Source organism: Paramormyrops kingsleyae, chromosome 17 (assembly GCF_048594095.1).
Source record: "Paramormyrops kingsleyae isolate MSU_618 chromosome 17, PKINGS_0.4, whole genome shotgun sequence".
NCBI lineage: Eukaryota > Metazoa > Chordata > Actinopteri > Osteoglossiformes > Mormyridae > Paramormyrops > Paramormyrops kingsleyae.
Window position 1 is genome coordinate 9,265,870 of NC_132813.1, and position 21,905 is coordinate 9,287,774.

At 46.8% G+C, this 21,905-nt stretch overlaps 1 protein-coding gene across 4 annotated transcripts; it reads right to left on the reverse strand.

Moving 5' to 3' along the window:
• Positions 1–453: 453 nt before the first annotated feature.
• On the reverse strand, positions 454–20,827 carry egln2 (egl-9 family hypoxia-inducible factor 2). Of its 4 annotated transcripts, XR_002838492.2 has the most exons (7): positions 17,521–17,862; positions 15,191–16,478; positions 7,438–7,557; positions 5,987–6,123; positions 3,709–3,776; positions 2,605–3,516; positions 454–2,169 (listed from the first exon to the last, which is right to left on the reverse strand). XR_002838492.2 is itself a non-coding variant. In XM_023813776.2 (6 exons), the coding sequence occupies exons 2-6, from the start codon at positions 16,259–16,261 to the stop codon at positions 3,464–3,466; spliced, it is 1,449 nt and encodes a 482-aa protein (XP_023669544.1). In that variant the 5' UTR covers positions 16,262–16,478; positions 20,646–20,827; the 3' UTR covers positions 454–3,463. The 4 variants fall into 4 exon arrangements, 3 of the variants coding, with proteins under 3 accessions (XP_023669544.1, XP_023669542.1, XP_023669543.1); XM_023813776.2 differs by lacking the exon at positions 17,521–17,862 and adding an exon at positions 20,646–20,827 and having other exon boundaries at positions 454–3,516; XM_023813774.2 differs by having other exon boundaries at positions 454–3,516.
• Positions 20,828–21,905: the final 1,078 nt, after the last annotated feature.

Below are 21,905 nucleotides of genomic sequence, written 5' to 3' on the forward strand. Positions count from 1 at the left end.
TCTAAATAAGTTTATGGTAATCAGGCCTTCAGCCTATAGTCAGGAGGGCAGCAGAGCTCCAGTTCCAAATTAAAACAAATATCAGAGACTTCAGGGCTGACAGTGGGCAGCATTACAGGCGCGTTCTCTAACTCTCGTGGAAGCACATTCGTTTGCCTATAGGCCTGCAGGCATTACTGGAGGAAATGTGTGTGATGTCAACTCTGTGCATTTCCTCTGGTTAGCAAAAACCCACAAGAATGTTAAGAAAGCGAGTGGATTGCCAGTGAGCTGCCAGAGCATACGGAGACACTACCCTTTAACAGAAGCCCCCGCTGGAGGGACAGAACACACTAAAGCTGCCTTTATCTCCTTCAATCGGCTCAGTCCCCCCACATTTAATGTCATAGGAGAGTATATTCAAATGCACAGAAAGGGGAGAAAAAACATCACGGAGAAAACAGCAAACTGCAGTGAGATTGTACAAAAACAGTTTAATTAAATACTGCAAAATTCAGAAAAAAATTAAGCAAACTTTTCGACGACTTGAAATTTCTATTGCATCGAAATAATGTCCACAGCTTAAAGCATGTTTTAAATTTCTCTCGTTTTTATGTGTCCAACAATAAAGTGCATTTTTCCTTCTCTGACAGCCTGCTTAGCCATTGCAGGTGGCTCCTCCCCAAAATCGTTGCCCTCTGGTACATTGAGATAAGTTTCTTCTTGAAAGAGCAGCTCCTCTCAGCCCCGCCCAATCTTGCCGTGCCGCCGCCTCTGTCATGCCCTCCCCTGCATCGAGTGTCCAATTCCCAAGAGCTGATGGAGGGAAGCTTGGGGGATCCGGCCCGCCGTGGCGTAACGTCAGTGTGATTGGACTGGGTGGCCTTTAGCAGGTCAGGGAAGGTGGGGTGGATGTAAGCAAACCGGGTAAAAAATTTAACAGCGTGAGAGACGTGAACCTTAAAGTAAAGGCCATGATAACGAGATCTGGTCTGAAGTTGGAGCTCTGCATGGCCACTGATGTTCTTGCTTCAAGGAAAGCACATGCAGGAACCCAGCAGAACTCGTGGCCTCCTTCGCTCTGCTCAACGCTGTGCTGCGAAATCAGCATGAGTGTATCGGCCGAACAGCACCGGCAGCTCTGGATGTAGACATAGTGAATACTGGATACCTGCATGCTCACGTAGGTATTTCCAGAGTACTTACACACAGACATGTACACTTACTCAAGTACTTTGGGTGACCCATATTCTCAGCACTGGGACATCCCTCCAACAAATCCAGTTACCCCTCCTGTAAGCTCAAGTACTCAAGGAGTAAGGAGGCTGATTGAAATTTTCACTCTGAACTGGTTTATGCCACCTGTTACCTGAACTGACTGTGGCTTCCAGCAGCAGAAATCACTGCAGGATAACAATACAAGATCAAGTTAGGGTTTGAGGCATTGTTGTAAAACCACAGTTATAGGTACAAAAAACTAAACATCTTAAATTTAGAAACATTTTTAAACTACACAACAAAATCTGTTTATCAAGAAAGGAAATGCAAACAAAATAACTTCAATGGAAGAAAGGCAACATAGTGTTTGAACAGGCGGTAAAGGGAAGCTTCTGCCCTTTTTGTACAGAACACACAAGATAATTGGTTATCACACATCTCAACTGTGCCGTTTTCAGACTGTTCCAATGAATGCTTCATTGACCATATTTGTGTGAAAGTTTTATAATAGAAAACACATCTGAATGAACTCTGGCAGCTCCATGTCTCAAAAGCAGGATCATGAAAGTAGTTTGGACACTGCCGTGCAATAACTGTACGTCGAGACTGTTAGACTGTCTGAGAGTTTTTTTTTTTTTAACTTGCTTGTCTGTTAGATCTCTGAGCATCAGCATATATGTAGGACATTCTGTCCTGAGTTTGAGTAGCAGTAACTGTTCTTGCTGGATCTGACTCTCAGGAGCTGTGGCTCCATACAGTTGATGTGGTGAAGCAGAGGGACCAGTGGTCTCATCATGTCCATTTGAGGGCTGCAAGCTGCAAAGGAACTTCCCCAATGATGTCACTTCCTGAGCAGCTGATGTCAGACAGGAAGTCGACCCATAGCATCACGTGTAGGACACTTGTAACTCAGCAGTGTGCCCTGCTGAAGGTCAGACTAAGGCCCTACAGACCCCTTCCAAGGACAAACATCTAGAAAGTGTGAAAGAAACAACTAATTTAGCCCAGCAATTCTCAACCCTGCTCACGGGGACCCAGAAGATCTGCTGGTGAGTGCTTCCATAAATCTCTATTATATACATAAAACAGAAATACACCACATATTACACCTATTGTGTGCTTGTTTGTGAAAAAAACATTTTACTGGTTCATACTGTCTAGTCTGGCATGGTTAATTTCTGCCCCCTGACAACTTAATTAGGTGAATGATTAATTAATCCTACTATACTGTGCATCATCATAACTCAAATCACTGACCATTAAACGTTAACACTTGTGGGGCACAAATGAACAGTCACTGAAGCAAATAAACAAAATACCAAACATTCTTGAATAAAACTGGGTTTCTTTATCGGTACAAACACACCAACAATTAAGTTTACAGGGAACTCAGTTAACGTTACGAACCATGTAATGAACACCGGGATTCTGGTCGGCGTCTCCGGTAAGCGTGAGGATGCAGGAACCCAGCGAGTCCCCGTGCGCTGGATTCTCCAGCACCCTGGGATGGGAACCACTGATCTACAGTAGACCACCACGCCCACGGCAGGCAGCGAGCGGGGAACGTGTGGTTTCGGCGTGCTGTGGCGAGCACCATGCACAGCATGCCTGATAAAAGGAAAGGTCAGCAAAAAATAAAATAAAATAAAAAAAATAAAAATTGCTTCAGCATTGTGAAAAGATCCAAAGAACCTAACGTTTATCCTTGAAGGACAGGTTAGGGGGCTTCTTGCGCTGTACCGCACCACAGGGCAGAAGACGATGGCGCCTTTGATGGTGCAGGCAGCAGCCTCGAGGGACCAGGGCTGCCGATGAGGAAGGACAGCTTGTGCAGAAGCAAAAAAGGCATTGCAGTGTAGTCTGACTCCAATTTAAAGCAAGACTTAGAGGGTTATACCCAGAACACATTGGTCCTTTCTGCTGCTTTTGTGGGTCGGTTGCCGTGTTCCTTTGGCCTCAGCGAGGAGGTCTTCTGCCCGTGTTACTGCAGTAGTTCTGCAGATTGTTCTGCCTCCGGTTCCCTGCCCCCAACCACACACGCAGACATCGCCCACTGAGCCGGCCAGCCAATAAGATCTCTTCTGGAGAAGCCAAGTGGAAAAGGGTGAGGCATTGAATGCCATGAGTGTGTGGGCATGGGTGTAGGGTCTGACTGTCCCTCCCCCCTCCCCCACAAATTAGTCCAATAACAGGGCAGGTAGGTGCGCCTTTGTCTGAAGTGCACTGTTGAGCTTTTTTTTCTTCCCCTGCGCCGGCTGTTCCAGGGTTAGGTCTTGCTGTTCTGTGTGACAGGCACTTGAACACCTTTCTGCCCAGTTGCTGTGAGAACATAGAGAGCCAGATTGAAGTACAATGGAAGCTGTCATGGGGGGGACAGTAAGCAGGAGATCACACACTCTACATGCACAAAGTTGACCTATTCAAGGGCTGGTCCGTATATGGAGCCCTGGGGTAGCGTCACCTCCTGCATGCCAGCATTAGAAGACAGAGTCTCGGGTTCTAGTGACTCACCCAGTCGGTACTTCTCCTTGGCCTCTGCCCGCTCCTTCGCATCAAAGTACCAGACTGTGATGGCATAGCTACAGGCACAAGAGGGAATGCAGCTTAAAAAAGGACCTTCTTTCAAGGGTACTGGGCAGTCGGACCAAACAAAAAAAATATATTACAATACATGACATCAAACCACACAAGGAGCTGCACAAGTAGGGCAGAGACTCTGGGAGACAGAGGTGGAGGGGGGGGAGAGACGGAAAGACAGAGGTGGAGGGGGGGGAGAGACGGAAAGACAGAGGTGGAGGGGGGGGGGAGACGGAAAGACAGAGGTGGAGGGGGGGGAGAGACGGAAAGACAGAGGTGGAGGGGGGGGAGAGACGGAAAGACAAAGGTGGAGGGGGGGCAGAGACGGGGAGACAGAGGTGGAGGGGGGGAGAGACGGAAAGACAGAGGTGGAGGGGGGGAGAGACGGAAAGACAGAGGTGGAGGGGGGAGAGACGGGGAGACAGAGGTGGAGGGGGGGGAGAGACGGGGAGACAGAGGTGGAGGGGGGGGGAGAGACGGGGAGACAGAGGTGGAGGGGGGGAGAGACGGGGAGACAGAGGTGGAGGGGGGAGAGACGGGGAGACAGAAGTGGAGGGGGGAGAGACGGGGAGACAGAGGTGGAGGGGGGAGACGGGGAGACAGAGGTGGAGGGGGGGAGAGACGGGGAGACAGAGGTGGAGGGGGGGAGAGACGGGGAGACAGAGGTGGCAGAGGTGTGAAGTGCTGCATGACTGCATCCACATGGACACAGTAGGCAGCGTGTCTGTGTCTGTCTGTTTATTCCTGCCCCTCCCCCAGCCACTGAAGCGCTGGGCAAAATGCATTCAGGAAGCGCTTATTTCCTGTGCCCCACCTCGGCCCCCAGCTGTCAGCACCCCCCCACCAGATACCACGCCCCCTTCACCACCCCTACTCCATCCTGCTTCCTCGTATCATAACCTTTTACCTTATCCTGAATTTCTTGCATTGTGTCATAAAAGTGAATGCAATGGCACTCTGAGTGCATGCGATCTCCATCTTTCTCTGCGAAACGGCCCCTTACCCACCCTTGTTTCACTTCCATCCTTGAATCAAAATAAACGGCAATACGTCTGCCCTCTCAGGTAAAGCTCATAGACCAGCTGTCCCTTATAAGCGTCACTGTCCCGCTGCAAGAGCAAAAAGCCAGTTTCGGCGAGATAAGCTTTGCCGTCAACATGGAGGGCCGCGTTTGAGGGCGTTCTGACTGACTCGCAGTAAGGGGAAGGGGGAGGGAGGAGTCCGCGCTTTGCGGTTATCGCCAAACGTCGTCAGTGTGCCTCATGGTGCTTCTTGTGGTGATGGGAGACTCCGCACACTTACTTGACACGGAACGTACCACAGTTAGGAAGAAATAAAATAAGATCCGGAGACCTGCCTGGCAAAGGCAATTCAGCAAGGTGTCAGAGGCACGTCCTCACATGCGACGGCCTCGGCTTAGCTAGCAGGAGGGCCAGCACTCTTACTATTTTGTCGTGGCTTAATATTTAGAAAAGACGACGACGCACAGTGATGAAAAAGCTACGCTACAAGGTGTGGTAAATGCTAACAACGCGGATCACCGTGTCTGATCCCCGCGCAAACATGATTCTGGGTGAAGAGGTGATTTTAAGCAGCATCAAGCACATAGTAACCATCATATCATCGCTGTCTGATGAAAACCATGTATGTCCACTTTTTGATGACAGTGACTTTCTACTGTAGATGGAATATATGCCCGTTCTGTCTACTGATAGCATTTCACATGTAGTCGACTAATGAAAAAACGTTTTACGAAGTCATTCATTTGACTATCATTTATGTTTGTACTAGTTAGCATTTGTGTTTATGATGGTAATTTGTATGGATTACTCTATATTGTTAATAATAACAACTTAACGTCGATAGCTAGATAGCTAAGATTTTTATTAATTCTGATTATGAGATTAGTTTGTATCTTGTTGACACTGACATATTTGCCTCGCTGACAACAATCCACATAAATCCAATGAAAACATTACAATGTTAACTGATGGGTATGTAAAGATCTGTGGTGCTAAGAGTGTTTCATCACATTGTTTTAGGTTTATTTTGTAGTTTCTGAGAAAATACATTTTTTTAATGCTCCTGAAATAAAGGAATTTTGGAGATCCGTGTTTTTCACTGGACAGTGATGATATAAAAATGTCTTGATAATTAGCAGAAAGGGGGCGTGGCTAGTCTAGGGGCCCTGACCCAGCGGCTAAATACTCACCGCATGGCGTAGGCGGGCCTGACTTCGTGTGGGTTCCTCCGGTCGGACCAGAAGATGAGCAGGCGGTCGAAGATTGGCTCGATGTTGGCCACCATGCTGCGTCCTTCGGGGTAGATTTGCAGGATGCCCCCGTGAACCTGAGGGTCACACGTGCCAGCACACGTGGTCAGCAAAGCCTGCAATGGCCTGGAATATACCACGAGCTATTTCCAAGACATGAGCAGACAATGTGAAGGACGTTGCTATGTTACGGGGGGGGGAGAAAAAAAACATTTTAAACACACTTGACCGATTCATGCAGATTTTCCACTAGCTTGACGAGCCAGTTCCATGCTGGCTTTGTGAGAAAAAGGCCTGGATACTGGTGCTCTCCCTCTATCGACGTAAGCAAGCCAAGCCGGGAACACACTGATCCGCGAGCTCTCAGCTGTTTTAGCAGCGGCTGCTTTTAGCCGTTTGCTAGTACTCAGAAACTCGGCTTTTTGGGTGACGATGAAAGCAAAATAGGCAAACTAAAATTCAAGAGAGAGGTGGAGGAAGGCCGTACAGTATGTTATCTCTGTTTTGTGTTTTTCATTATTTAAAAAAATGTATAAATAAATTCAAAATAGAATAACATTCCATCCATCTACAGTGAGTCGGGAGCCTGTCCCAGGAAGCATAAAGCAGCGGATGTAATTTGTGAATCGAGTCTGTGAACCAACTTGCATGACGTTCACGTAATTTGTGGATGCAATTTGTGACTCATGCAACATCACTGCTGCGTTAAGCTCAAGGGGCTTATATCCTAAGCGATGACAATGGGAAGTGCTGAAAACAGAAATTAAGTGTTACAACAGCACTTATCTGTCTGCGGGCTTTTCCTCCTTATTTGATGTAGTAAATCCTAGTGCTAATTTTAAGCTAGTTTGTGCCACTCCTAGTTTTTTTTAAACCATCCATCCATCTTCCAACTGCTTCTCCATTATAGGGTCACAGGTTTTAAAAATTAATTTGCCATAATCATTACATCTTTATACACACACACACACACGCACACACACACACATACAGTATAGGACTCCTTCTAGACAAACATCACAAACTGTCTAACGGTGCATAACAGGATTGCTCAACTGGTCCTGTGCTAATGTCCAGAAGATCACGGGTTCAAATCCCATGCCTGGCTGTTTAATTAATATCACTATTTGTCCCTTAACCCCACCTGCTCCAGGAATGCTGATATATGATCCTCACTTGTATGTTACTTTTGGACTAAAGCTAATAATATAATTCATTGGTGTCCACCTGATAATCTAGATTCCTGATAGCACTGGAATGCCAGCAGAATAACAGACACAGTTGAGGAAAAACAACACACATCACTGTAGTAGAAATGATGTTGGATACAATGTCGCACATGGGGTGCAGTGAGTGTGGGTGGATGAGGATGTGTGTGGAGGGGGGCACACCTTAATGTCCCAGTCCTTGTTGAGATAGTAGATGCAGGTAATACAGCGGCCGTCTCCATTCGGGTTGTCCACATGACGCACGTATCCGGTACCGTTGCCGGGGTAACAGGCCACCATTGCCTAAGGAGGAGTAAGAGTAGAGTAGTGACGGAGGTGAGAAAAATGGCTTCAAAAATCAAGCTTAACTCCATGTTTGAGTTTATTATACTTTTTTATTCAACTGTTCCCATGAATTATATTCATGGTAAACTAAAAAATAATGGGGGAGGGGGCCAAATTCTCTCAAATGGTCAGTGTGCTTCCTTTGAGGACATGGGGATGATTTAACTGCAACACTCATCATTTACCACCCCCCCCCCACCCTCCAAAAAAGGAACATTTACATATAGTTCCTTGGCAAATACTACATGCAAGCTTACATTTAATCTTCCCCTATCGTCATAGCTGGGTGTTTCGGTGGTAAGATTAAGTGAGGTTAAGTATCATGTTTGAGGGGACTAGTACAGAGCTGCCGCTGGGACTCCACCAGACTCCAAGTTGGGTCCCAATATCTGAGAACATCAGAAACTAAGTGCTAACCCACTGAAAACCCTGTGCACCTTCCCTGAGCTGCACTATAAAAAGCAGCATGGCAGGGTTTCAGAAGAGCCACCGTCTCACTCAGGCCTTTTTTATATCCCAGCTATTTCCTTCCTGTCATCATTGAAGCTAGCTGTTTACTCCAGGCTGCTGTTTGTGAACACCAGTGGGGGGTTGGGGTGGGGGGGGGGTGGGATTATATCCTGAGGCTTTTCCTGTACCTGCTTGAGAGAGAGAGGCCGTGCAAGAGCACATGCACTTGGGTCAAAGTCCAGAGAAGCCGTAAGACTTCAATTTGTCCTTTACATTTGTTTGTGTGTGTGTTTGCGCAACTGCGTAACTCCCAAATACACAACCCCTGGCAAATGACAGAATCAGCACTGTATCTTCAAAGAAAACACTGGATATCTGGGGTCGGACTTAGGCTAGATATGGCCCCCTAAAGCAGACGGCTGCAGAGTCACGCCTGGTATCTGGCTGAATGGACGGCAGAGTTAAGCACCGGGACACCGGGACATCCGCCGGCGTTGGCGCATTCGGCCGCGGCCTCTGAAATGTTCCCCCCTGTGCACAGATGCCCAATAAGAGCAGCAGGAAGCGTTGTGCCATTAGTGGGCGGAGACTTTCTCACCACTCGGGCACGGTGAGCTAGGTACGAGCCCACCTACTATCACTGCCCCCTCATGTTCTTGCATGTCTATCCCTCTCAGTGCCAACATGGACATGGGTCCCCATGGCGGGCGGGGCACTTTTCTGCAGGAGACCAAAGAACACGCCTACTCTGTCACCTGATCGGGTGACACTACTCCTCTGGCTTTTGAGCATAAGCAGCGCATGTTAGAAACACACTCTCAGAAAAGGTTCCCCATTTCAGGACACAGCAATATCTGGCTCACACCAACACAACCCGATGCACACTGCTGGCATTCAGTCACAGTGGGCTACCTTTGGTGGAAGGACAGCCATCTTGCATCACCCAAGCAAACTCAAATGCTAATAGAGCCTAATTACACTAATTATGTAAACTGGCAGCTGTTAGGTTACACAAATACATCCTGGTAATGTTGTGACTGACCTAAAACTGTACTGGCCCAGTAGTGAGAACGTAACTTAGTTCACATCTATTTGATGATGCAAAACAATAGATGCCTTTAGCAGAAAAGTATGGCTGAAAAGCTTAACCCCCCTGTTTTTACTATCTGTCTACCCCCATTCGATCAAGGCAATAACACAAGGAGGGGGGGCACTCGAGAATACCCTGCCCGGCTAGGGAGTTTTGAGTGTTTGGGGGGGGATACATACAAATCATCGTGCCCCCCCCTCCCATCCCATGTTGTTCGGCAATACCGTGATACTCTCATGGCCTTATCAGGCCCAGGAGGGAACACTTCATCTCCTAGCCGCCTAAACAACTGGCTGCTTTCTTCCTTGTTATCGCGGCTCTGATCTCTGCACGGGGGAGCAGGGGATTAAACAGAGCGGTCACGCGACCCGGCCTGTTCGTACTGGGCCGGGCCTGACTCGCTGAGGGCCACAGCTGCAGGAGCAGAGCCGGGTCTGACGACTGCTATGGATGGGCCCGGGACACCACGAGTCGAGCTCTGTCTTTCAGAACTGAAGATATTTCAATAAAACCACCTAGTGCTACCTGAAAACACCTCCTAACACTTAGTCTTAAATGATACAAGAAAAAAATCTGTTTATGCACCAAACCGCAAACAGTAACCTGTTCAACATGGTGATGATTCCACAGGGAGGGGCTCCAATCCATCCCCATAGAGACCCAGGACTCAAAACTTGCACCGGGATATTTGGAAAATGCAACCTGTTAGTGATGAGAAATGAAGAATTCTTTTTTTGGGTACTTGGATCCCTTGAGTGGCCCAGCAGCCCACCCGTCGCAAACGTTAGAAGACAAGCCCGCCACCAGGGGCTGCTCTTGGACTCTGTGAGCATCGTTTCAGGGCGATAACTCAAGAAAACGAAACATCTTTAACCCAACTGCCGTCATCAAACTGGCTGTTCGTCATCACAGCCATGTCCGGACCTGTTAGTCCACGATCCCTACATCATTCCCAATTAACCCTCACTCTGCTATCCTGTCAACAAAGTACAACCCCCTCCCCCATCCTTTGGGCCTTCCACTGCCTTAGGAAACGGCTCAGAAGCTTCTACTAAGATCAGAGCTTTGATCCAAACTAGTGCTGGTGCAAACATGTGAAAGTCTGATCAAAACCTAGCCTATGAGTATGACGGAGGAAGAAAGTGAGCAGGCTGAGCCATGAGCCTCGTTTATCTCTCAAACTCTAATAACAAGCTTCATCTTCCATCAGCAACATCCTCATTTTAACGAGAAACCCTACTTGAGAGTTTACATTGGAAGAAAGCAGTATTTACAAAGCCACCGGGAGCAGAAGAAATGGGTCTGGATCACCTCCGACTGGATTTATACCTCTACAGCCTTTAGTTTCCCCAACACACAGAGCTGAAATATCAGAAAGACAAACCAGCAGCTGCTCCAGGCTATCAGTAAATAAGACTTCAGCTCTGTGTAAGCCTCCCCCGCTGTCCCCCCACCCTCCCTGGACTGGATGCGTACATATCCATGTTCGTGCAGCGCCGGGGGTGCCGACACAATACACAATGGTGTTCTGATCAAGGCGGCTCAGCTCCAGCTAGCACGGCTGTGGCTAACACAGTGGTGGCATTCGGGCTAAAGGACAGGTGTATCCTAGCAGACCATAGCAGAGCGTGGTGATCTGTGCTTAGGCCGCCTCCCCCAGGCCCGTGGACCTGGCCAGCTGCAACAGAACAAGAGGGGAAGGCTGGATATGGGCCGGTTTATTTTCCCAGCTAAGGCGACGCTCTGAACGAAATGTTCCGAGACCTTACCAAAAAAAAAAAAAAAAGAAAAAAAAGAGGGTGAGGTGAGGTGAGAAAAAGCAAAGCTGCTGTGATTATGTTGCAGGGAGACAGACAGGAGGACGGAGAAGTGAGATAAGAGCAAACAAATACAGGAAAAGCAGCCAGCGGACGGACTGGACTAGGCCGCAGCGCGAGGCCGTTAGCCTAGCGGCTGAGAGGAGCTGCAGTAGATCGAGCCCTGGGTAGATGGTGGGGGGTCTCATTCCCTCTCCTTCTCGGCCTCCTACTTCACTTCTCGTCAAAGCCACCCCCCATTTCTCTGGCTGCCCACCCCTCAGCGACCCCTGGCCAGATTGTCCGACCCCCAGATCCCCACAACCCAGAATCTTTCTTTAAAAAAAAAAAAATAATAAATCAGTTTCCTTTTCCCTTCCTCCGCCTATCCCCCCCCCCCCAATACAGATTCTTCTCAGGCCATGTGAGCAGATGGGTTGAGGGGAGGACAAGCTCTGGGTCCATAGATCAGCACGGATGAGTCAGCACCGGGGCCTAAAGCTGAGTCATGCTGACTGCAGTGTTAGAGTCTCGATGCACTTGACCGCGCATCAACCGATTACGCCGTAGCGGCTTGTCCCTAAGGAGCACCGGAAATCGGGACAAATGCGACTAACGGAAACATCTAAAGCAGAATAATGTGAAATAGAGTCATAATTATAAACAATAAATATTTACTGTAATATTTTGTACTGTGACAGGTCTAATCCCTGTCAGCATGTTGTACATTAACCAAAGGCCCTTGCCTATAACTATGTGCATCTTTAGGTCCCTGCTGGCTGGAGCGTCCATTTGTGGGGTACCTATGCTGCTTGAACGTCTCCTCCAGCACACAGGGGGTGACGGACGCCCCCAAGACCTAATGGTGGCCAGGGAATGGCTGCGGTTAGGGCTGTCAAGCTAGCATTGGTTCTTCGGGTGGATATGTGCTGTGGAGCTGCCCTAGTTCCCTAAAGTGCTACAGATCACGAGAAACACACACACACAAGGCGTGTCTTTGTGTGACCTCTCCATTTCTATGGGCAACACCCAAATTCCAGCTATGACAACCTTAACCCCATCCCAGCCCTAACCTTAACCATAAGTAGCCGAACAAAATACCAAAAATACATGACTTCTGGCATTTCTAGTTTTTTGATTGCACAGATGTTCACAAAATTTACAAAAATTGACCATCCCCTTGTAGAGTCCGAAAAGAGTCAAAATAACAGGTTTTCATCACATTGTGCACAAAAAACAAACCAACAAACCATGGTGTCACCTGCAGTCCCAATACACCAATACAAAGCAAACTCAGGATGCAGTGAACCCCAAAGCCCCAGGATCTGGACCTGACATCATAGCTCTGGGATCACATGGTACCACTCTGCTGCTGTTTCCTTGCGGCTACACACTGTAGCGAGTTCCTCTCGGGGTGCCAGGATCCGTGTGGGCTGTTCCCAGGAGCTAAAACCACAAACTTGGGTGACTCACCTCTCCCATGACCCCGCCCTAGTCGACACGGCCATACCCTTCTACTATCCTGCGCCCCCCTCTGCTGACCCCACAACAAGTGCTAATCCAAATAACGTACCGCTGGGCTCGCATCCATGATCATAACACAGTACAACAGTGTCAAATGTCAGGTGGTACGGTCGATTTTTGGCCTGTACCACTTTGCTGCCCATAGGTTATAAATATAGCACTCGGATCTCAGTGACGGCACACTCTGTGACGGAACGGGCCTGTTAGAGCTCCCCCTAAAGAACAAGGTGTACCCAGTACTATGATTACCGCTATTGTTTTACACATGATGTGTCGCCCGTTTCCCTTTCAAGCAGAAAGGGGTTCGGCGTCTCCCAGCATCGGGATGCTGTGGTATTCCGGTAGCTGGCAGTATTCCTGGGGCCACCCGGGCTGGCTGAGAACATGACCCCCCCCAGGCTGGGCCATAAAAACCAGGAAGCATGCCTTCAAAAGTGAAGGGTGGCCGCTTGTGACATATAACACCAAAAAAGTTTGAGCACACGTCACTCCTTTATAAAAGGAGCCAGGGACTTGGATGATTCCCGAAGCACAACTCGTATTTCCGTGCTTTGGGGGGGTGGGGGTGGGGGTGGGGGTTGAACAGCAAACTCAGGCCTAGACACAGACGCTGGCAGCACTGCGTTTCGAGGTCTGGCGCTGAGATACCCCAGCTCTGCAATACTCTGTGTCCTGTTGCCAGGGAAACCAAAGGTGGTGGTGGTGGTGGTGATGGGGGTGGGGGGAGGCGGGATGGAGGGATTTTGGCAAATATGTAAGTGGAGGGCCAATAACATGCTGCAGAAAGGGGGGGATGGGAGGGGCGGAGCAAGAGGGGAAAAGCGAGCGAGATGTATAGAAGGTGTGCAAAAGAAAGACAAAAAAGAGCATGCAGAATGGAAGACACCCCCCCCCCCCCTCACAATGTGGCCTGGTGCAGTGACCTTGCTGCCTGGCAGTGCCCGCCCCTTCCCTTTCCCAGAAACCAATCCTGTGAGGACACCAGCAGTTCCCGGGTCCCTGACCAATCACAGTCGCCTGCAGCAGTGCCTGAGTTGGCCCAGTTGACAAAAAATAAAAAAACAGACAAAAAAATTAAACGCTGTGGTGAAGACCCTGGCACACGAGACCTCGATCCAAGGCTTCAGCAGGTCACTGGCCCTTGTGATTTAGGAGTTCTTATGCTTCCACCGCAGGGTGAGGCTTCAGAAGAGTTTTTCCCTAACAAAAAACAAGAAAACCTCGCACATATTTCTCCCGTCCAGAAACGCTGTTAAATTTAAAAGTCAGCCGAGCCACATACACCAGCGGTGAGTCTGGAAAAGCACCACAATGATCCTTCCAAGCTGCAGGTTCACCGTTTACTGATGATTAATTCAGGCACAGCAGAGAGAGATCAGCGCCTTTGCAGGGCGGGAGTAGGTTTGCAGCTGATGGCAAGCTATGCACTTATCTTTGATATAATGAAATGTGACAATCCTCACCCACTACCCCCCCCACCCCCCACCTCCAAGCCACATGCCCCACTGTCCCCTACTTCTTAGGGGGGGCGGGTGGGGTCAACAACGTTCCCTCAATGAACAGCAGAGCCCGGGGCGAGGAGTATAACATATTCCCAAATGTAGCACGGTCATGTGTCAGATTCACATACTCAAAAAGTGTCCTCTTAAAGGTGGAACATCTTTAAAGTTCTGCCAACATTTCAGGGGGGAGGAGAAATGGGGGGAACTCGAGTGAGCAGATCGGCTCTCAGGTGAGAGTGGAGAAAATAGGTAAGAGCTAAGGAAACACTCCAAAAAGTTGATGGACACTCGTAAGTATTGATAGTAAACAGGGGAACGTGACACGTTTGGGGTGAGATGGCACTGACCTGCCCTGACAGGCCACGACAGGTATCGTAAGAGTGCCAGGCTGGGATACACAGGCTGACTGGGAGCCAATCCCACCACATTCACACATCAATACAGAGTGCAGCTGTTTACTAGGAGTGACCCAATTTGTCCACGACATGTGACTGCAATTTGGACCAATCCCAGCTAAACTAGACTTACTCATGTTGATTTCATATCTGTGATCCTCCGAAGAAAATAAATGAGAATTACATTCTTGTTTCATCCTGGCCAGCACCTTTGATTGATACAGGCAGATCCATCTCCTCTTTCACCTAGGTTCCTCCTGAACCAGTTTATGTGCAGTGACTTGTTGAGAGGTCCAAATACAGGCATCCCATTTTGGGGCACTGAAATGGGCTGGTCATCAATTTACTTTCTTGAGCTCCCTTCACCTAGCGTCCCGAGTTATTTGCTGAACTGCGACATTCAGCACTTCAGGCAAATATACGCACACAAACTTATGGCAAAGAATGCATTGTTTGCGTACGAGCAAGATAGCAAGATCGAAAGAGCAGCCTTCAAAGAGAGCGGGACTGATGCAGGGGGCTGATATCAAGGCCATGCTTTCACTACTGGAGAGATGGGAGCGTGAACAGGGAAGAAGCGAAGCTTCACTAAAGGCAGACATGGTACAGATTCCCTCCCATGTGAGTCATGGCAAAAAGAAATCGACTGCAGAAGCCATTTTTAATGAAAAAGAACACCACTCCGTGTATGAAATGGCTCAAAATTTTGCAGTTTGTCATCTCTGAGGCTGCTTTATGATACACTGAAACCACGGTGAAACTTCTAAGTGAGCAGAAAACCCAGTGACAATCTGTCCTTACCACCCCCCCCCCCGGACACCAAAGTTCGGTTACCTTGGTGCGACCATTGATGACGCGGTTTCCCAACTGGCCGTTCATGGCGCTGTACATAACAGCCTCGTCGATGTGAGCCATGAGGGTCCCGATGCTCTCACAACCCGGCTCGCGACCCTCCACCCAAGTGATCTGGTCGCCCCGAATGTCGCGTGACGGGATGGCCCTCTGGCTCACGAGCTGGCCGCCACAGAACTTGCCGCTCTGCTGTAGCGTCTCCACCTCCTCTAGGACGCGGTCACTCAGCGGCGGCCCGAGGAAGCCATCCTTCACACATATGCCATAGTAACGCATGCAGGGCACGATGTACTGTTGCGCTATGCGCTCCGGCGACCAGCCCGCCACCGCAGACAGCGGGGATGTGCCCTGCACTGGCGTGGCATGTGGTCTTGCACCCGGGGCTGGGTTAGCTGTGGCCAAAGCCTCGGCAGCTCTGCAGCCTACGGAGTGATCCCTGTGACCTGCACCGTGGGGATGCTTGTCCGTGACGGGCAACTTCGTCGTGCCCGTTTCTGATTCGCTTTCGTCGGTTTCGACCCGCCTCCTTTTGCGCTCCGCGGACGACTGCTCAACTCCAGCCTTGGCTGTTCCCGTACTGGCTCCTCCCACCATGGGGTCGCGGATCCGCCGATGAGGGGGGGATGGCGAGTCACAGTTTGGTCCTTTGAGGTGCGCTGCTTTATCATCCCCGTTCTCAACCAGCCTCAAACAGTTGGTTCCTTCCGCAGCCTCCCCCTTCTCCGGGTGGCCATTGGGAACCTGGGCCAAAGCGTCGCCACCGCTGCTCGCTGTAGGGGGCGCCACCCCATCGATGTATGCTGGAAGGCCACTCTTTGCCTGTTTCTTTGAAACTGCCACGCCTGGCGAGACCGATCTCGAGGCCAGATCTGCCAACAGCTCCGCCTTCGTACCAGAGCCCACGTAACCGTTTAGACCCATGACCTCCTTCAGTTTTGGTTCAGCTTCCCGGACCGAGTCCCTGTGTCCTATCTTGTCCTGCTTGGGTGAGGGGCTACCGACTTCTGACAAAGAGCTTTCGTTCAAAAGGTCAGAGCATCCCAAGCTCTCCATTTCATCTCGTCAAGTCCTAGATACACGTGTAGCACACCTCTCCCCATTTTCTGCAGGATCCTCCTTGGAAAAGGGAGAGTGCAGCACAGCTGGCAGCCAGACAAGCAGAGAGAGGCACTGCAGTGGTGGAAAGTTTCATATTAAAAGTAACCTCTCCGGGATGATTCACGTACAGCCCCCCTCTGCATCTCTTATCGCCCAGGTGAGAGTCTAGAGGCTGGAAAAAACAGCAATTAATCCTCTACATCAGAAAGCAAGAACGTTTGCACAATAAGTAGCTGCCTAACCAGACATGTCTGCCTTAGCTGAACAATTTGCATGAAAAAGAAATTTAAAATACAGATACAGATATTTGTGCTGCATTTAAGGCAAATTGTATAAGGGCGCCAACAGCTAGAATTAAATCTTCATCACCCGCATGTTTTTTTAATTGGTGATGCGCAGATCCACTTGGAGTATTCCCCTCAGCGGTCTTTGACAAGTCCTGGACTAACTTTTAACATATGCGATGTTTTCTGCTTCATGACTTCGCCAGCTTCAAATGTTTTAATGCACATGTCATGTGTGCAGTTTGAAACCGTTACACTTGTTATGTTCTGGGTTGCGATGAGGGATTTTTTTCTGCGTAGTACTTTGTAAAATAACCTTTTAGACGTTATACCACTGATAAAGCCATCCAGTGCCTCACATGAACTGCTCGTCATGGTCATACGGTGACGAAGCCGCTCAACTTTTTTTACATTCAAGATTCAAATTTACAATGAAAAATGTCCTGGGATATAATAAAACACCAACTATTTGCCTTTCATAAGCCGATTTACAACAGCCCGGTCACTGGTGTGTTTCACACTCAGGATGCCGGCTAATGCCATTTACAATAAACGACTAGTGCCAGTTTTATACATAATTGGCTACGCGATAACAGAAACCCCCATATCAATCACCTTAAAATATCTATTGTAAAGTAAAAAATTAAACATACATAGTTTAAGTTACAAAAAAAAATACAAAACAATGATACGTTCGTTTTACCTTTGCCGCGACAAAAGTGAACGTAGGCGACGACGAGAAAATCGGTGCTGATACCATAAGGCTTCCGAGAAAACCAATCCACCATGTTGCTATAAATGTATTAAATTAACTATACGGGTAATTTAACCTCTTAAATTATTTGTCTTATAAATCCCATTAAATGAAATACGTGGTATGTTTCTAAACGTGCACACTCCCATACAGTAGAAAATACATTAAATTCTTACCCCCTGTAGCAGGCAGAGATACTGTACGTGACCAATCGCGGGTAGATATGATTTCCGGGATAGTGTCTCTGATATCTTATCTGCTCCCCCTTTTCGGTGGAATTTCTTCCGATTAATTAATGTGTTTTTGCCGTGTTTCCAAAATAACACAAAAACACACACAACACACAACGAGCACGAGAGGGACCACCGCGATGATGAAGCCACCGCGAGAGTCCCCTCGCGTTCGGGGAGAGCGAGCTTCGCTTAAGCTCCAGTCCCTCGCTCGCGACTCACTCCGGCGTCTCGCTCTCTTTCTCTCTCGCTCGCGCACTCAGTCCCTCCCGCTCTACTCTCCATGAGCTACTCTGTCAATTACACGTGCACACACTGTGGTCACGTGACGCCGGGGTTGCTTCGAAAACAAAAAAAATAACAATGATAATAAACACGATTCTTGACGACAGGAAATTGTTGGTACTGTTCAAATTGTCGGAAGCGAAATAGCCAAATTGTGGATGAATTTCCTGTGTGCCACAATATGTCAATATCACAATGTAAATTAAATTAAGAATATTTTATTAGTGCCATTGGAATTTCCCGTTGTTGTTAAACATCCCAAAATACAGCAGTATACTAGACGTGGGGGCACTATATATAAAGCAATATATATGTATAAACTTAAAAGCGTACTTGAAGAGCTGTTACTGCACGTTAGATGATTTTCTATCTAAACATTTCTATGGTTGAAATAAAATTAATAAACGCCAGTCCCTAAAGTAGAAACGAAGCAGGACGTGACTGTTTTTGCTGTTCATCATAACGTCAGCCTTTTTCCTGTTACCTTGTATTCAAAACATTAATTGTGATTAAGTGATTTTTGGGATACTTCTTTACAAAGTCCAGAAAGGCATGGGTGAAAAGTGGCAGAATTAGGTGAAAGAGCAGGAAAGGAAGCTGAAGAATTTGTAAAAGCGGGTCATTTAACTGATCAACTGCATGAAAGTGCAGGGCAGACACAGAGATCACCGTAAGCTGTTGGTCGGGCAGACAAACATGTCACTAACACTGGATATTTCACTGAGAATAACAACATTTAACACACCGGTAACCACGGTATTCATAAAAGACATTTCAATTTTCTTCAGAAAACTATATATTAAGAAAACCTGACAATATTCAACTTTGTATTGGCCAATTTTATTTTACTAGAGCAGCACTATGTAGGTCCCAAATTGTGATGAATCTACTGGATTTTCTACCTTTCTGTATTTTTCTTATTTGTTCTATTAGTAACAATCAATCTTCATCAAAAATGATCCCTCCTATGCTCACTTGATGGAACAACTAATGAAACATACTTCGGGATGAAAACAGTGTCACTGTGACCATAGATTAAGCATAGATTTTTTTTTATTAGTCTTATCTGTTAGGTACTATGTATTAGTAATAGCAGTACATTTACTATGGTTAATAGATAATCCTGGAATATGGTGCATTATGTTGAAAGTAGTCTGTGGAAGCCTTCCTACTCGTCAAGATTAAAGATTCAAAGTTTTATTGTCATATGTATAGTGTGCAAAGTGCAATGAAATTCTTACTTGAATACCTTCTCCACAGACTACAGACTATTAACAGAGCAGTGCAATGCCACAAAACTCAATTACAAAACACTACTATGACATATCTAACATAATATTCAACAACATATATTACAACATATAATACTGATGATCAGTAAGTAGTGCCTTGTATTGTTTCATTGTATATTTTAATTATTTTGTTACTGCATATGTTACTGCAAGGATGCTTTTATTGCATATGTGCATATTCAGAACACAACTGCCACTGTTTACATTACTAAAAACATTTTTAAATGTTGGGGTTCCATAACATTTTCTGATATACTCATGCAACATGCAATGTGCATATCCGTGCAGGGCTTTTCATGATATTTTACTGTTCAGAATCAGTTGTGACAAAAAAATAAAGTTGGTCATTGTAACTTCGGTAGATGGGGCTGTGATGGATCCAACATTTACTAATCTTTGTGGACCTTACACTGAGACTTGAGGACAGCATGACCCATGGACATTTGTAGCGTTACCCATACCTTTGTGCTAATGGATTGTGATCAGTGGAAATACAAGGATACTCTATTTTTGCACTCAAAACGTGCAATGTACGTAATCATTGCGTTTGTAGTGGAGTGCCCCTTTAAGTGCACAGACATTGTATGAATGTGACCTGCCCTTAATCCTCTGCCTAGGAACATTGCTTGCTTTCTCTGTACAGACAGCAGTTAATAAGTAACACACTCCAACCTGGATGGGGAGGGCGCATTCGTTCCTGAGCGGGTCTGGCACCCCAAGCATCCATTCCAACAACCATCGTCACCGCAAAATCTGGCTAAACCCACCCCCTCCCACTTTTTCCCAAATATCTGTAGCCACTTATATAAGTGCAGGACACAATGAGTAGTGTGACACCTTTGTCAGAATGTGATGCATTTCAGTAGCGATGGACAGAGGGAGTCACAAATCAAAATGGGTGACTAACTGACAGCACACAGCAGACCTGCAATAAGTATGAGGCAATCGGCTTTGTGAATATCATGCAAAATCATGTTTATATCTGTGTTCGCTTGCAATGTTTATTGCAGACTGTGTTATCACTAGGTGAATTGTAGTGATCTATGACCAGGACTTTTTTTTTACACTTTTATGGCTTCCTACGAAGCAGTCTGATGGTTAACCTTTTAATAACAGTGTGTAAATTGATCAGATCAGATGAATGTTTTTGTAAAGACGGGAAGACAATGCTGAATACATTTATTATAAAATATCTTGTGCCTATTGTATATTTTAAATGTAATAGTATCATGAAAACGAAAATCAGATTTTAATGGGCTGATCCCATTATATGAAAGTATGTCAAAACTCTTAGAAGTCTGCATTTACTTAATCAACCATTTACTCTGCATTTACTTAATCTTACTTGAAAAACAAACCAAACATCCATCAACCAAAAAATAAAACAGTCCAGAAAAACAGATATAAATACATTTTAAATGACGCATAAGAAGAAAAAAACAAAAGGACACAATATTTCCGTAAAGACAAAAAGGGGAACATGCAGACACACACCTGTAAACACACACAACAGTGCGACGCGCTCGTAAACACCGGGGCTCACGTCTGCTCACAGCCCATGGCCAGCTTCCTGTATCCCGCTGCGCTCCCGCAGCCTCAGCAAAGCTCCTCGTTGTAGGTCCGGGAACCGTTAACTCTTTGCGACAACTTCATGATGATCTGGCCGTTTACAGTGGAAGCCATTTCACACGCGCTAACAAATCACCCCCGGTACCACCCATTCAGGCGCGATAATTATGTTTCATCGTATGCATACTGATACATGTATATCACGTTAATAAATATTCATTGTACATATATAGTAAAATGACTGCAAAGTGCAGCTGTTGGTATAGCCAGAAACAGTTACAATTTGCTGCTGTTGTTGTGATTTCGTCACCATATAACCATAAAAAAACATAAAAGAACACCCAAACAGGATTTTTGTTTCACTGGCTACAAGATTTAATTTAGTTTGTATTACTTAAAAGAAACCACTGAAAAAAACAATACATTCACATAACATTAACAAAACACTTTAATTACAAAATGATTAATAAGTAATAACGCTTTTTGGGAAATCAATAATAAATGCTAATGCTCTACGTAAATCCCACCCTCTTTTGCTGTATCTATGGCAACATTACGAATGATGAACGCTTTCCGTCGTTGCAGTTGTGACACGTAGGTGTAAATGGATCTATTTTGAGTAACACTATAATAATGTACAACGTTAAATTGGTTGTTGATGTTCTGACAAATATTCTCATCTTTCCGTTTATTTATTTATTTTTCTGCTGAAGCTGAAAACATATAAACCATTGCCAAGGTCGTTGCTCCCTGAGCAGCTGGGCTGAGGTCCCCCAGAATGCACCTCGTGGAAGAGTGCCGCTCCGCACGTATACCTCTGTCGCGTCCGCGCGCGAGCGCGGGCACGCTCATTCTCTGTGTCCGTGCGCAGAGTTGCCCACTCCGCGGTTTTCCCGCCCAATTGGGCATTTTGAAAATACAGTTGCGGGTACATATTAAGAGGTCAGGGGTTGCAGATTGTTGGGGGTGTTTTTATAATGTTACGCGGCAGCAGACTAAGGGAAAAAAAGAAATTAATTATTATGGATGCAAGTGGCTCGTAATACTGAATAATACTGAATCGCCAGTCAGGGAAAGTCAGACGCACACGAGGAGGAGAGTACGTTTACGTGACGTCAATCATAGTGCACGTCTTTACTGGTAGCTACGCTTATAAAGACGAGCAAAAACCGTCGCTTTCTGCAC